At 41.4% G+C, this 17,321-nt stretch overlaps 1 protein-coding gene across 6 annotated transcripts in view; it reads right to left on the bottom strand.

Annotated features, from left to right (window-relative positions):
• LOC122820905 (transferrin receptor protein 2-like) overlaps positions 1 to 14,491 on the bottom strand; it is a 39,828-nt gene extending 25,337 nt beyond the window's left edge. Inside the window, exons 1-5 of one of the 6 annotated variants that reach the window (XM_044098589.1) lie at positions 14,372 to 14,491; positions 13,680 to 13,862; positions 13,447 to 13,603; positions 13,197 to 13,377; positions 12,989 to 13,129 (exon numbers count right to left, since the gene is read on the bottom strand). In XM_044098589.1, coding sequence (XP_043954524.1) covers positions 12,989 to 13,129; positions 13,197 to 13,377; positions 13,447 to 13,603; positions 13,680 to 13,709 — 509 coding nt within the window. In that variant the 5' untranslated portion in view covers positions 13,710 to 13,862; positions 14,372 to 14,491. Of the gene's footprint in view, positions 1 to 12,988; positions 13,130 to 13,196; positions 13,378 to 13,446; positions 13,604 to 13,679; positions 13,878 to 14,371 lie in introns of those variants that run through there. The other 5 variants (XM_044098590.1, XM_044098591.1, XM_044098592.1 and 2 more) reach the window with 5 other exon arrangements.
• Between the last annotated feature and the right edge of the window lie 2,830 nt (positions 14,492 to 17,321).

Raw genomic sequence — 17,321 nt, forward strand, 5'->3', positions numbered from 1 at the left:
TCTGGAGAGGAGGGTCCGTCGGATTGTTGAACCTCGGATTCAGGAAGAGCAGTGTGGTTCTGGTTCTGGTTCTGGAACACTGGACCAGCTCTACACCCTCAGCAGGTCCTGGAGGGTTCTGGGAGTTCGCCCAACCAGTCTACATGTGTTTTGTGGACTTGGAGAAGGCGTTCGACCGTGTCCCTCGGGGAGCCCTGTGGGGGGTTCTCCAGGAGTATGGGGTACCGGGCTCTTTGACACGGGCTGTCAGGTCCCTGTAGGACCGGTGTCAGAGTCTGATCCACATTGCCGGCAGTAAGTCGGGCTCGTTTCCGGTGAGAGTTGGACTCCGCCAGGGCTGCCCTTTGTCTCCGATTCTGTTCATTACTTTTATGGACAGAATCTCTGGACCAGCCAAGGTGTTGAGGGGATCCGTTTTGGTGGCCTTAGGATCAAATCTCTGCTTTTTGCAGATGATGTGGTCCTTTTGGCTTCATCGGGTCGTGATCTGCAGCTCTCGCTGGAGCGGTTCGCAGCCGAGTGTGAAGCGGCTGGGATGGCGATCAGTGCCTCCAAATCCGAGGCCATGGTCTTGAGCCGGAAAAGGGTAGAGTGCCTTCTCCGGGTCAGGGGGGGTGTCCTGCCCCAAGTGGAGGAGTTCAAGTATCTCGGGATCTTGTTCACGAATGGGGGAAGAAGGGAGCAGGAGATCGACAGGCGGATTGGCGCAGCGTCTGCTGTCAAGCGGGCGCTGTACCGGTCCGTCGTGGTGAAGAGAGAGCTGAGCCAAAAAGCGAAGCTCTCGATTTACCGGTCGATCTACGTTCCCACCCTCATCTATGGTCATGAGCTTTGGGTCATGACCGAAAGGACCAGATCACAGATACAAGTTTCCGAAATGGGTTTTCTCCGTAGGGTGTCTGGACTCTCCCTTAGAGAGAGAAGCTCAGTCATCCAGGAGGGACTCAGAGTAGAGCTGTTGCTCCTTCACATCGAGAGGGGCCAGTTGAGGAGCATCTGGTCAGGATGCCTCCTGGACGCCTCCCTGGTGAGGAGTTCATGTCCCACCAGGAGGAGAGGAAACCCGGGACACTCTGGAGGGACGATGTCTCTCTGCTGGCCTGGGAACGCCTTGAGATTCCTGGAAACGCCTTGAGATTCCTGGAGGAGCTGGAAGAAGAGACTGGAGAGGGAAGACTGGGCCTCCCTTCTGAAGCTGCTGACCCCACGACCCGACCAGGATAAGAGGAAGAAAATGGATGGAAGTTTAATATCTGATAAAAATAACTGAACATTTTGGATATATTAAACTTAAAAATAACTTATTCATAAAATGAGGATATTAATAATTCATTCTGAAATAACCATCAAATTCTGATAATATTTTATCAGGTGAACTGTTTGATTAAAGTTCCTAATAATTTTTCTTCTGAAATTAATATTTATGATTATTATTATTAATAAACTGCACCACGAAAAATTATAAATTCTGGGAAATTTTATAGAATAAAAGTGTATTTGATTAATTTTGGTAATTTTACATGAGAAATGTTTTTGTTTCACAAAGTGAATTTTAAAGGTCATTTTCTTGTTCATTTTTGTTCATTTATTTTACAGTGAAACATTCTAAACATTGTAAATATTGAGTCCATCACCAGATTTAACAGAACAGCTGAGCAAAGAAAAAATGTTTTATCTGTAAATATGTAATTATGGAAACTCCAACTGCCAACATTTTACTGTAAAACCTACAAGTTTCTTTTTTTACAGTGTGGAAATGACAACGTAACATTAGAACCTGAGTCGTCTGGTTCTGGTTCTGGTTCTGGTTCAGACCGGCTGAAGGTTTTCATCTCCATGGAGACGGACCAGACAGAACCTCCTCAGATTCTCTATCTTATTATCTACTATAATAAATATATAGATATATAAATCTAAACTGTCTTCATCTCTTCATTCAGATTCACTGTTTACTGAAACTAAAGATGTTTTCTGCGTTCATCATCAGAGCCTCACGGCTCTGAATCCTGTTAATAATCTAACTAGATTTAATCTAAAACATGATCATAATAACCAGGTTCAACATCATGAGGCTGAAAACACAAAGCAGCTGAACTTTGACCTGAACATGAAGGATGAACTGGATGAACTGGGATCCAGTTAAAGACTGGAGGAGTTTCACTGTGTCTGTTCTGAACTTTTAGTTCTACATACATTAACAATCTGGTGTTTTCATCACTGCTAACATGATTTTGTTTATGACATCATCACATGATTCATCCAATGAATCGTGTCCTTGAGTTCCTGTCAGGTGAAGGTGAGTCACCTGACTCACCTGATTAATCAATCAAATTTAATTTGTACAACACATTTCAGCAGCAAGACATTTAAAGAGATTTACATCATAAAAACATAAAACACAAAGTCATAAAACAGAATCAACAATAAAACATCACATTAAGTCGAGTTCCATCAGTAAATTGATTATTGATTATGTTTCTAATAAATCTCTAACAGCTGGTTTCAGTCCAGATTTAAAGGGTCTCAGTGTTTCAGCTATTTTACAGTTTTCTGGATGTTTGTTCCAGATTTGTGGTGCATAGAAGCTGAAAGCTGCTTCTCCTCGTTTGGTTCTGGTTCTGGGGATGCAGAGCAGAACCAGAACCTGAGAGGTTCTGGAAGGTTGCTATGACGACAGCAGATCTTTAATATATGGTGGTTCTGATCCGTTCAGTGATTTATAAACTAACAGGATTTAAAGTTTATTTTTGTTTCATTTCCACATTCTGTCATGTTTCCTTCCTCTCTGCTTTGGGTCAATAAATCGACCATAACTCTTCTACATCTTCTCTAGAGATCAATTTGATGGGCTGATCTTTCATTCATAAACTTTATTTATCAACCTGTTGGACCAGGTCATGGAAAATCATACTGAAGGTCCTGGAGAGTCCTGGAATGTTTTTATAACATTATAGAACCTCCATGAACCTTCAACCATCAGGAGAACCTCAGTGATCCGGACCGGCCTGATCAGTTAGTGGGTCCATCTAGAACAGTGATGATCAATATGAAGGTTTTGAGTTGATCTCAGCATTAGGTGACAAACTGACGGCCACCAGAACACTGAGACCAGAACGTTCTCTTCTGACAGGCTTATTTAAATATTCACTAAGATCCTAAACGTTTGTAGTTTCATTAAAGAATAATAATAATAAAAAAATGTTAAAATTAATATTCTTAATAATTATTGTTCCAACAAGGTATTGCACAATTCAGTCTGTTTCAGTTCCATTAACAAAATAAAGAACTCAAAGACCAACTGACTAGCAGAGCAGGAGTTTAAATGAATCAACCATCACTGTGTTCAGGGAACCAACGATTAATAATCCAGAAATAAACTTGATATCGTAACGGACTGAATGTTTTGTTTTTATTTATTTTATTTTTTTAAAATAAATTTTATTTTAAGTTTTCAAGGTTTAAAACATACAGATAAACAAACAGATAAAACCCAGACACACAGGTCATACATAAAACATTCCAGTTGACAAATGGTGTACACACACAACAAATGTATACAAAGTCATATACATAGGAATGCATACGGCCATTAAGGTGAGACAGAGGGGAGAGTCTAACTTGGTGTTCAACTTAGTCTGTTCTGTGAAAAGTGTTCCAGGAAGGGATTCCAGTAGCATGAAAAAGTGTCTTTAGAGCCTTTACAAAGTCTTTCCATCTGTATAATGGACATCATGTCCGTCACCCAAAGGCGGAATGAGGGGGGAACAGAGGATCTCCAGTCCCTCAGGATTAGTCTCTTGGCAACAATCAGTCCCAGTTCTAACGGACAGTGAGCCTTCGGAAATGTTACACCTGTCACACATTGGGGAGATAGAGGGATAAATCTTATGTAATCTGACCTTTGAATAGTGTAACCGATGTGTGATTTTAAACTGAATTAGCTGATGTCTACTGTTTATTGAACACCAGTGAATTTTGGAGAGGCATCTGTTCCATAAAGGTTCAGGGATTGTTATCCCAGCTCTTTTCCCCAGGCCTCCATGATTTTTGTGGTGGATGCAGCAGTGCGGTCACCAAGTAGATGTACAATTCTTGTAACGAGATGTTTAGAGTCAGGGGGACTCTCAAGGATGTAAAAAATGTCATTCTCTCTTGGAAGAGTGTCAAAGTTCTCACTTTTTGACTTAATGTAATGCCTGACCTGTAGATATCGAAAGAAGTGAGAATGGGGCAGATTGTATTTTTCTTTCAATAGGCCGAATGATGCAAACTTATTGCCAATATACATGTCCTTAATTGACACCAATCCTCTTTCCCTCCATTCATGATAAGCTTTGTCCTGCCAAGGAGGCAAAAAACTGTGGTTAAAGCAAAGCGGCGTCTGTACTGATGTATTTGGTAGTGCAAGGAAAGTCCTGATCTGATTTAGAGTTCTTACTTCGTGTCTCAACACAAAGCTCAAATTTCGATAGGCTTCAGGTTTTTCAAGCCAGGCAAATAGCAGAGCTGGTAGGGAGGAATTATTCACCAGATTGGACTCCATCTTGAGCCACAGAGGAATATTAGTCATTGGGTTACCTGGGGAGTCCTGCTGCCAATACATTAATGCTCTGATGTTGGCAGCCCAATAATAGTGTTTAAATATAGGCAGGCCCAGACCTCCCTCCTCCCTCGGCCTCTGCAAATGCACTTTAGAAATCCTAGCATTTTTCCCATTCCATATGAAGGATTGAATGATCGAATCCAAGTCCTTGTAAAAAGTTGCTGTGAGATAAATAGGAAGATTTTGACATAAATACAAGAACCTGGTAGGGAGATCATTTTGATTGAATTAATGCGTCCAATCATTGACAGAGGCAAAGTCTTCCAGTACTCAATATTTTGCTTTAATCCTGATAAAAACTCCGCAAAGTTTAGTTTGAAAATAAGTTTGGGGTCTTTGGGTATAGTAAGACCAAGATAGGTGAGATGGCTCTCAACCACTTTGAATGGAACTTTCTGCAAGAACCCAGATGGGAATGTATTTGAAAGAGGCATCAACTCACTCTTTGACCAATTTATTGTATATCCGGAAATTTTACTGAAAGATGTAATCAGGCTGAGTAGGAAGGGGAAAGACTTCACAGTGTCGTGCAAATATAATATCACATCATCAGCATATAAACTAATGAGTGTTTCATCACCACCGACTCGAAGACCTTCAATGGACGGGTGCGTCCTTATTGCCACAGCAAGTGGCTCCAAGGCAATAGCAAAAAGTGCTGGTGACAGCGGGCAGCCCTGCTGAACTGAGCGCTGTAGCCGAAATGGCGCTGACCTATCATTGTTTGTCAGGATGGAGCACATGGGTTCTTGATATATCAGTTTCACCCATGAAATAAAAGTTTCGCCGAACCCAAACCTACGCAATGATTCAAACATAAATGGCCATTCTACCTGGTCAAAGGCTTTGTGTGCGTCAAGGGCCAAAATAGAGGCATTAGCATTTTTATGGTCGAAGTATATAGTGTTAAGTAGTCGTCTTACATTAAAAAAAGATAATCTACCAGGGATAAACCCTGTTTGATCCGCATGAATGATAGATGTTAAACATTTATTCAGTCTAGTGGCCAAAATTTTTGTGATTATCTTGCGATCAACATTTTGCAGTGCAATTGGCCTAAAGCTGGCCGGGTCGGTTTTGTCCCTCCCCTTTTTAGGAAAAAGAGAAATGTTGGCCTCATAGAGAGTTCTGGGCAGTTTTCCATCCTTTTTTGAAGCAGACATCATTCTAAACAAGAGTGGTGCAAGAAGGTCGCAAAATTTTTTATAGAAATCCGAGCCAAAGCCGTCAGGCCCGGCCACTTTGCCAGATGGGAGGGATTTTATAGCTTCTGTGACCTCTTGAAGCGTCAAGTCGGATTCCAGATAGTCCCTGTCAGATTTATTCAGTTTAGGCAACGGGAGGGAATCAAAAAAATCATTAAAATTGGATTGTGTTGTATTATTCTCGGAGGAATACAGGTTGGCGTAGAACTCTCTGAATCTACGATTTATGTCAGCAGGGTTGGTTAAGAGCACGCCGGACTTTGACTTGATGCTATAGATTGTGTTACGGAAAATAATTATTTTTAGTGCTTAATACAGCTAATCTTACCCCAGGTGTAAAAGGTATATTGAACAGTCTGATTTTGAACAAATTTCTTAACAGTTAATTTTATGTCATGTGTAAAAGGTATCTTGAGCATTCTATGTTGTATAAATTTCTTAGTTTTAAACAGATATTCTGTGAAGAATTTACAGGAAATTATCCACCAGAGTAAATGTCAAAGGTCAGGAACTAGATACAGATCAAAGGAGATCTTTTAGGATTGTTATCAGGGCTCAGGAAGCCACGAAATTAGCATCTAGTGCAGGGCAGAAGCCGATTGGGTTCACAGAACATCAAAGGTTTTTTAGAACCACATCTGGCAGGGTTTAAACTAAAATGCAACATAGAATGTTGACATCATTAACAGTTTTCTAAGTATTAATAGCAGGTTTTTAACCAAAGTGCATTATCTAAGTTTAGAAGGGTGAATGCTGAATGTATTTGAAAATTGTACTGTCTATGATAATATCTGAACCAAATGGAAATTGTTTCAATGAAAATGTGTTGTTTAGTATTAGAAAACTGTTCAGGATTTTATGTGATAAAGCAAGGACTTAAATCTTTGGAAAATGCTGAATGCAGTAGACCAGAATTAGGTTGGTGAAGATAATCTTTCCTTAAACTAAATTACTTGATTTGGCCGGGAGGCACTCCGAATTTCACAGGTATCTGTTAGAGCCAGAAGACTAGGATGCAGCTGCTTGCTCCATTGTTCTTCTAGAGACCAAATGGCCTTTGATCTCTGGCGTGAAATTAAGGGAAGGTCTAAGTTCCTCTGAGTGTCCAGGGGAGCTCCTGGTTGGTCGAACCAGGGGTACGCCTTAATGAATACATTAAAAAGTTAGGAAACACCTCCACTTAAAAGTTCGTGCACAGTAATAATATTTTAGATCGCTGTTATTTCCTGCCGTTTCGGCATTCAGCCTTCTCCAAAGACATGTCTTTGCTTTTTCTTTCTCTGTCTCTGTCTCTGTCTTAATTCTTTTGTCTCAGGTAATGAATGTATGTCTCTGTAACTCTGCAGTTTTCTTGTTAACTCATACAGTTGCTTGTTGTGAGATTAAACGCTGTAACTCTGTGACGTCATCACGCATGTTGCTCCTGATTGGCACACGCTCCTCGCTGGAAGAACCCGGGAAATAGGAAGAAATAGAGAGCCAAGCTTTTTCCAAATTAAGCTAACTTAGTACTATTTCTTTCTTCAACAGTTGATCTTGTGGCTTGGGCACCCTTGAGCTGTAGTGCTAACAGTTTCCCAGGTTTATCACCAAGCTCAAAATTCTTTTGTCGTAGTTTCCAGAGCAAGTTACTAACCTGGCTGCTCATAATTTCGTTATATTCATATCTAAGTTTAAGTATTTCCTTATAGTCGTCAGGTGATTCAGAAATTTGGTATTTTCTTTCCAGGTTGGGGAGGGCACAGTTGATTTCAAATAGACGTTTATCTCTTTCTTTTTTAAGGGCTGAAGTGTAGGAAATTATTTCGCCCCGAATAACGGTCTTCAATGCTTCCCACAAGATGGGATCAGAGACTTCACCATTATCATTTATTTTTATAAAGTCCTTTAATTTGGAGGTTATGTTTTTAACAAAGTTATCATCATTAAGAAGGTTTGCATTAAGTCGCCAGGAGTAAGCCTGTCTGGGGAGGGACAGATTTAGCGATAAAGCTAGGGGGCAATGATCAGAAATAAGTATATTATGGTATTTAGAGTCAGCAATTTGAGAAATAAGATTGTTACTTATTAGAAAATAATCAATCCTGCTGTAGGATTTATGCACATGTGAGTAAAATGAGTACTCTCTACTTGTAGGATGTTGAGCCCTCCAAATATCAACCATATTTCTTGCTTTGAGAAGATTATTTAGAAGTTTGGTAGACGCTGTATCGGATGTTGGTCGTTTAGATGATCTGTCAAGAAAGGGGTCAAGATAACAGTTCAAATCCCCTGCTATTATTACATTTGAATGGCTATCATCAGGAAGCAGGTCAAAAACCTTTCTAAAAAAATTAGGATCATCTGAATTTGGGCCGTAAACATTAAGGAGAATTAAAGGTTTCGAGTCTATGGTGCCAGTCACCATCACGTACCTGCCCATAGGGTCATTGACCACAGATGATGCCTGAAATGGGATATTCTTTCTCAATAATATGGCTACACCACGAGCATGTGAAGTGAATGGTGACTGGTATATCTGAGACACCCAGCTACACTTTAATCTATCTTGTGCATCTTTCCTAATATGGGTCTCTTGTAAGAAAACAATGTCCGCAGCTAAGGACTTCAGGTGTTTAAAAACTTTCCCCCTCTTCCTTGCACTACCAAGACCTTTTACATTCCATGAGATCAGTTGCAGGTTTCTCCCCTCCGTCCGCCCCCCACCACAAACATCAGTCATTGAACACATATATTGTCAGAGCTGGCAGTTTTGATGTTGTGTGATACAAACAAATAACATATGCACATCTGGGTAAAACGAAAGAGACACATAACACACACCCCAAACTCCCCCCTCCCACATCCCGGCGTCTACGGAATACGACGCACATCTCCCCCTAAGCAAAACAGGAGCTGCCGGACAGATAGCGGACCGAACGATCAGGTCGCGACATCCTCCTCCACAACAAACATTAGACTGGCAGATGAACTAAACAACTCAACCAGATAATCTTAAAATGTATTTTCTAAAAGAACAGATTTTGTCCAGGCTTATTCAGCTTGCGTTCAGGGCGTCTGTACATTTTTAAAGATATAGTTCGTAGGATAAACCACTGCGTGATGCAGTTGGCTAACAACAGGGAGTCCACACCCTTAGAACAGAAGAGATGAAAAGGAAAGAAAGAATGCCACTTGGCTCACTATTCCCTTTCAGTCGTGCCGCTGTTCTATCAGATAGTCATACATGTCAGAATAGCATACATATGGTAAGAGCGCATGCGCACGCATGCGCATTCTGCAGGAGGTCCGCGATATTGAGAGGAGTCGTCAGCTTGTCATACGCGAGAAGAGACACAATAAAAAGTAAGTAAATAAATTAAATTTACAAAACACGCCCTGTTTAAATTCACGTCCCCCAGTTCCTTAATATTTTTGGGTTGGATAACATGTCTGCTAACTTGGATAGCATGTCGTGTATGTGATATGTTAACCTGAAAAGCCTTCATGTTCCGGAGTAAGACAGGGAAGCAGTGACGTGCGGTCAGGGGAGGCAGGTGAGGCAGTGCCTCACCAGCCATCATGGAAAGAAAGAAAATATATAATCATAAAGTAATTTAAATTGTTATATTCATCCGGTGGTTTGTACTAAAAAATATTTATTTTTCATGTAGCTTCACCAATTTCGATTTTTATTTGTTCAAAATCGCTGAATTTTCTTATTTTCCCATTCAAATGCTTGGAAGCGATGCCGGTGAGGCAGCAGCGAGCTCTGCCTCACCTTGGATTGCGCAACCCCTGGCTCTGCGCTGGCTGCTAAGCGGAGAGAACATGTTGCTGTACGGCGTCAATAAAATGGTTTAAACAAATTTAATATGTGAACTTATTTCCTATAATTTAGCTTATGTATATAATGTACAGTGCTTTTTGTCACCAACTGTGTTTGTGTAACGTGTTTCGTGTAATGAGCGATTATAAACGGCAGAGAACAGGTTCGAGGTGAGGCAGGCAGTTCTCTTGCCTCATGGCAGGGGGCGCTCAAGATCCCAGACGTTCGTCTTGTTCACTCCTCAACTGCCGAGTAAGTGACAGCGAGCTAGGCTAAACGATTCGGGAAGCAAGTCAAGTGCAGCGATAGATTATAATAGAGATAGTGATTTTTTGTTTTGTTTTTTAAGGAAATGTGTGTTTTGTGAGCTACAGTTTGTATGTGTAAGGATGCAGAAGTGAAACATAACCTGTAAACTGCTGTCAATCTATGCATCTATTTGCAAATCTGATTCTGATGACGTCAGTGCCTCACCAGCTATGAACTTCACCGCACGTCACTGCAGGGAAGTATACTGTCCTCTCACCTTTTTAACATCTACATAGATGAACTTAATGTTGGCATCCACCGTTACCAACATTAAATGAATCAGACGTATGAAAACGCAATTTTTACCCACACTGAAACTGGGGCAAAACCAGTGTTTCACTTTTGAAACAAATCCTTATCTTCATTAATGTATATGAAAAGCGTTCATGTTAATTTTGTTTTTATATGTGCTTTACATTTACACATATTTAGTTTATGCAAATTGAGGTTGTTTTTGGAACATGAAGGCTTTTCAGGTTAACAGATCACATACACGAGTACAGCCACCTGGGTTATGTATTAGTCACTGTCAGTGTGACTTTTGCCTCAATTAATAAAAGACAGGAGATGTTCTTGAGTCACTTGAAGTCCCTGTGTTCACCAGGCGTTGCCAGGAAGGACATGGCATCCACCAGTGTTGTCAATAAAAAATTGGGATCTCTCAATTGCATTTAAACTCGCTGTTGTGTTTTCTGCAGTATTTCAAGAATTGCATTGTTGGATGCACATGCATAAATATGTTGATTACAAGGTTTTTTTGTATTAAATCGGAATAAAAAAGGATGGATATGAAGAAGCTTTCACTACAAACTTTTTGTTATTTATTTTAATTTTGTATTTCTTGTCCTAAGAGCTGATATTTCACAGAAATGTCATATTATTGCAGCACCAGTTGGCGTGTTTAGTAGCAGGAGTAGGAGTGTTTTGTTGTGTACGCAGCTGCAGCAGGGTATTATTATATATTTGAACAATTTGCAGTGTCTAATGAATTGTCTAAACTGTACAACTTAACGCTTCAAACACATTACACTTGCTAACTCATAACTGTTTTCTTTTTCTGTCCACTTCACAGATACAGTGTGACTGCTGCTCAAGGTGGACACACAAAGAATGTGCCACAGACATGGGTGACATGTTCAAATGTAAAAAGTGTAACTTAAATTAAACAGTTTTACCCCACCAGTGACAGTGTGGATTATTAAAAATACAGAAGTAAAATGTTCTACATTAAATATAGTACATCATACAACTGATGTCATTGGTATTAATCAGGAAGTCATACAGTGGCTAATAAAGTGTTATTACATTAGCAGCTTTATGACGATCTAACACCGTTTTAATAAAGATGATTAAATATAAAATATGGTGAAATTGCAGTTGTTCTGTCAGATAGCCATACGCTGTCAGGATAGCACACATGCAGTCAGTACGCATGCCCGCGCATGCGCATTAAGAAGTCCGACCGTCAGTGGAGTTGTCAGTTCAGCATACGCAACAAGTTATGACGAAAATAAGTCATTAAATTGTTTATAATATGACATAATATGATAACTAGATAAATATACATGCGTTGTCATGGTTTCAAAGTGTATTTAAAGCAGGTCTGGCTGCAGCTGCAGTCAATTACAACACAGGCCCGTGTAAAACTCATTAACCTACTTAACCGCTAAGTCAGGATGCCATATAACTGTTAATAACAAAGTGTATGATGATCTACGTCATCTATGTTGCTGATTAAATAAAATCATATGGTAATGACAACGTATACATGTCTGAGCTAAGCGTATGACTATCTGACAACGTATGCTGATCTGACAGAACAGCGGCATGATACTCGGTTACTAGTCAGAGGTGCAGAGCCAACAGCGCTGGGTCCTGGATGTTTTTATCGTGGTTTTTAGATATTTGTTTAAAGTTGTGGTGGAGAGCGCAAACCAACACGTCTACATCCTGCAGCTGCGCACTCCAACTCCCCTGAATGTTTTGTTTTTAACGTAATCTTTGCTCGTCTTGTGGGACGCAGGCGGTTGCCACGGTAACAGGTGGAGTGGTTTTGAGTTGATCACCTGTTCAGGTTATTTTCCCTTTGTTTACCTTTGCTGTGGCTCATTACAGCCGCTGTAGTTTCTAAACGTTGGACTAATTACCTCGTTTGTTTGTGAGTTTACATCATTTACAACAAACATCACATAAAACAAATAGATTTCATCAAATTTTAACAAACTAATGGCTTCTTTACCTTTCCAGAGCTCTTTGGTTCCTCCTATCAGTCTGTAGCTTCTCATATTGAGGTCAAAGGTCAGATCTACCATAACTGACTGACACCTGCTGGTTTTCAACCAGTTTGTGACTGAGAAACCAGTAACCTCCTCCCAGTGTCAGAATCTCACTGAGGAAGAAACTATATCAGGTTTTCTATCATTTTATTATTTCTAATATGTATATTTCTTATATAATATAACTGATTTATATTTGCATATAAAGTAAATCAACAGTTTAATTTACATTTTTTATGTCTTTGTGTCATGAGGTCGATCTCAGCCGACTGGTGAGAGAAAAAGTAGATCTTGGTCTCTAAAAGTCTGGGCTCCCTGATCTAGAACCTGAAGGGATGTCCTGTCACCATGGCAACCATACCAAACCCAGAGGGTCGGTTCTGGAGTCTGTTGTGGTAAAAACTTTAAACTTGTGAATATTTTCTGTTTTGACTTAGAAAAATGTATTTTGTTTCATGGAAAGATGAAGAGGAACCAGGAGGTTCTAGATTTATTCTGTAAGAGTTTCTGCTGGAGTGGACCGGTTCTGTGGTTCTGGTTCTGGGTTGAGAAGTGTAAAAGCTTCATTCTGTCCTTTTGGGTCCAACTTCAGCCTCTGAGGCTTCAGGGAACCTGAAGTGAAACTCATCCTGTTGGTTCTGATTGTTTCTGTCTTTGAACAGGAAAATGTTCTGTCTAGTCAAAGTCAGTCGGTTCTGATCCAGTGAGTCATAAAGTAAACCTGGTAGAGGAACTGGATCGGACCGGTTCTGCTGGGCACACAGACCCCGCCCCCCCTCTGTCTCACCTGTCCGGTACCTGCAGCGTGGCGAACAGCGACTCGGTCCAGGTTTGATCCATCTGCAGCTTCCTGAACCGACCCAGAACCTCTGAGGCCAGAACCGTTCCCTCTGAGGAACCAGGAGGATGATCCGCTCTGCTGACCCGGCTGGACCAGAGACAGCCAATCAGAGGGCTGGAAACCAGCCTGTTGTTACCATGGTAACTGTCTCTACCTGACGGTGCTGAGCAGATCTTCATCCTGCAGCAGCCTCCTCATCATCTCTCTCAGCTCCCCCAGGTAAAGCTCCGCCCCTCCGTCTAAAGGTCTGTTAGCCCCGCCCCCAGACTGCTCTAGCCCCGCCTCCTGGGAGCAGAGGCCCCGCCCCCTGAACACAGCGAGGGCCAATAGGAACGCTGGTAGAGGATCACATGTCAGTCACATGACCAGCTGTTCATCTGACCAGGTGATCTGTCTGGTCTTACCTGCAGTAAAGGCCACGCCCCCACACACACCTAGCAACACGCAGCCTCTCCTGTTACCATGGAGACGCCTCAGCAGCCACCCTGTGACGTCACTGACAGGCCCCGCCTCCTCCAGACTAAACTCCTCCCTCTGGGCTGCAGCTTCCTCTTCATCACACTAGAGAGAGAGAGAGAGCTGTTACCATGGTTACAGGACAGAGGGGGCGGGGCTACGCTCTGCAGGGAGGAGTTACCTGAGTCAGGTGAGCCGTCAGAGTTCCCATGATGCACTGTAGGGAGGAGAACAGAACAGTGAACCCAGGTCATCCTGACCAGGAGGTCAAAGGTGAACAAGAGGCCAGATGGTCCTGGTGTACTGTCAGGTGAATCATGGAAAGGTCAAAGGTCATAAGGTCACCAGGTTAATGTAGCTTGTTCTAGAGAAAAGGAAACTGATATTGATTATTGATCAGGTATTGATTTCTAATAAAATTGTGTGAAACTGGAGCATAGATCTAGATCAGGTAGATCACAACTTCATTCCTCATGATTCCATGTTAACGGATCTATTATCAAAGTCTATAGATCATCAATCAGAGACAAACTGACCATCAGACTGAGACCCGGTTCTGGTTCTGGTTCTGGTTCTGGTTCTGTCCAGTTGATCTTTATGACCCAATAATTTGTTCAGGTTCAGATTATCTGGTAGAATTTAGGATTATCATAATCTGTCCTGGACGGTTCTGATCCAGTTCAGCTCTGCGTCTACAGAACCACAGCAGAACCAACTAATCAGACTGTCAGGGTCCAGTCTGAGCGGTTCTGGTTCTGGTCCAGATCTCTGCCCTGTGAGCAGCAGCAGTTCCTCCTCCTGACCAGTAGGGGGAAACATTCTCCACCTGTTTTAACAGAAAAAAAAACAAAAAACGTCTCAGTCGGTTCTTACCTTCAAATTGGACCCGGCTGCTCCCTCATCAGAACCAGAACTGCTCTGATCAGGTCGGGCTGAGTTCTGCAGGGTGACCCAGATCAGCCTGCTGTGATTGGCTGCTCAGGGTCAAAGGTCAGCAGAGTGTTTGATCAGCTAACTTTATTAACAGATCAGTAAACAGAGGCGGACCGGGTCCATGCTGAGGTTCTGGAGTCTGAAGGAAACGGTTCTGACTGGACTTTGGATCTCTTCTACAGAACCAGAACCAGAGGAGGAGTTCTGTTGGGTCCAAGAACAGAAACATGAATCAGTTCTGTAATGCAGTGGTACCGGGCCGAGCAAGAAATAATGAAATATGTCCGTTTTATGTATTGAGTCTGCAGGAACTTTTATTTTGAAAATCCTAAACTGGAAGCTGTTGGTTACATGTCAACATATAGCAGAATGAGAGTAAGAAACAAAACAATGGCATCCATCCTCACAACACACATCACTCCCCCGGTCCACAGAAAACCTACGAAGGGTTGACCGGTCCACTGAACTATGAAGGTTGGGGACCACTGCTGTAACGGACCGGTTCTGGTCTGAGGTTCTGTTTGTTCTCAGGATCAAACTGGGTTCTACTTACTGTCTGTTCTGGTCCAGTTCCTCCTGAACCAGAACCAGTTCTAAACTCAGTTCAGGTTCAAATGAACTGGTTCATGTTCATAGTTCACCTCCTGAATGTTCTGAACCAGGTTCCAGTTGAACTGGTTCTGTTTGGGTTATTATTTCTCTGAAATTATATTTTATAAAAACTTAAGATCATTTTAATCTTAATGAGTTTTTCTATAAAAATCTATAATCTGTCTCTCTCCTTTCTCCTCTGACAGAAACAGAGTCTAGAGAGAAAAACTGAAACTTTAATCTGTGAAACATTTAAAGTTTAACACATTAAAAGATCCTATAGATCCTCCCAGCAGGGGGCGCTGCTAATCTGGAAAACTCTAACAATTGTCTCCTAGCAACTGATGAGTCATCAGCAGTTGTTTTCCTGATTGGTGTTTCAGTTTGAGCCAATCAGAGAGTTTAGAGCTGATCTAGTTTAAAACACAGAGAATCATCATGTTTCTCTTTCAGGGTTTTTCCTTTAACTTCTTAATCTCAGTTCATCCTGTAGATCCAAACGAACCCAAAGCTCCTCATTGGACCTGGTTCTGGTTCTGGTTCTGGTTCCTATCAGCTCCTCACAGTTAGAAGTCAGAAACACAAACTCATCATCATAACAGTAAATATTCACTGGTTTATAATATTCTCTATGTCTCCAGCAGCTGAAGGTCAGAGGTCATGATTTACTGATCACATGACTGATAATAAACATGATGATGTCACAACAATAAACCATATTCATGATTCAGATTCAGTTTAAAATACTTTATTGATCCTAAAGGGAAAATAATTAAACTGATCAGCAGATTATTGAACATTAATAATTAATGTTTTAACTATTTAACTTCTCCAGATTCTGTTGGACTCAGGCTGTTGGACCTTCAGAACCAGCAGAACCTCAGCAGAGTCCTGACCTGCAGGCCGACCCGGTCTGGTCCAGATGATTAATCCAGATGATTAATACCATCATGATGACTCACTGACTGCTGACCCTCTGATTGGTTCTTCTCCACTACAATCAGATGTTTCCATCAGTTTCTGTCCTCTAGATGATATAAAATCACTGGGATAATAATTATAATCACTTTAACTCCTTCTGTCCTCCACCAACCTGCTCCACCTGGTAACTGATGACATCATCACCAGCAGCTCTCTGATTGGCTGGTCTGAAGTAAACCAGGGTCTTCTGATCCAGCTCAGAGTGGGCGTGTCTAGTGTCACATGACCCTGATGCAGCAAACAGACCAAGATGGCTCCGCCCACCTGCTGCAGATGTTACCCAGCTGCTCCAGCAGGGGGCGTCTGACTGATGATAAACAGAGAAACTTCTGACCCGTCTGATCTTTAGAATATTTATAATATTTATAATGTTTATAATGTTTATAATGTATGATTTTTAGCTCAATCAGCTGATCTCTGATGTAAACAATGAGGCAGAAGATTCAGCAGGTCTGAGATCAGTTTCAGCTTCGGAGACACTTCCTGTTTTCTGCCACAGCTTAGTGATGGTAAATGGTAGTTTCAGTGACACATGATATGTTTTCTGTATCAGATTTAATATAAATATGAATAATTAATTTTGAACAAAAGAAAGAATAATATATATACAGACATTCAGCCGCCACTGATTCACTGATTCCTTCAACATAAACTTCACTTTACTGGGAACAAAGGAATCTGGAATCTTAGAATAAAAGTTAATTACCAGCTCATCTCCATGGTTACTGATCCACTCTGACCTCTGAGTTGACCATTAGTTTCTCTGCAGGTCATTCTGGGCTCTTTGGTCATCAGTCATATCAGTAGGCCTGTCGCGATAAACGATAAATCAATTAATCGTACGATAAATTAAAACTATCAACATCATTTTAATTATCGTCTCTTCCAGCCTTTTTCTCTTTCTGTTGATGACACTGAATGAAAAAAGGTTCAACTCCGCTGCTCTCCACTGACCCTCCCTTCCTCATTTCCTCAGTGTAATGTCCAGTTCTCACTACACCATCTTAGAGCTGTTGGCCGATTGTCGGCCCATTTTCAAAACCTGAGAGATCACACATTAGCCGACAGAAATCCTAGGTAGAACGGTTCCATCGGGTTCCATTGGGTTCCATCGGGTTCCATCGGGTTCCATCGGGCCGTGTGGTGTCCAACAATGGGCACAAAATAATGGCTCCAAGTCCAGTGAAGTCATTTTAAAACCAGGCATTAATCAATGCTTTACTACAATCTCCCTGCAGTGCATGTGTCTCTAGTGTCAGCGTAACGTCCTGACTGAATGAAAATCATTAGAACCTTTTTATGTCACGTTAACGAAGAA

This window comes from Gambusia affinis, linkage group LG18 (genome assembly GCF_019740435.1).
Source record: "Gambusia affinis linkage group LG18, SWU_Gaff_1.0, whole genome shotgun sequence".
Classification (NCBI taxonomy): Eukaryota; Metazoa; Chordata; class Actinopteri; order Cyprinodontiformes; family Poeciliidae; genus Gambusia; species Gambusia affinis.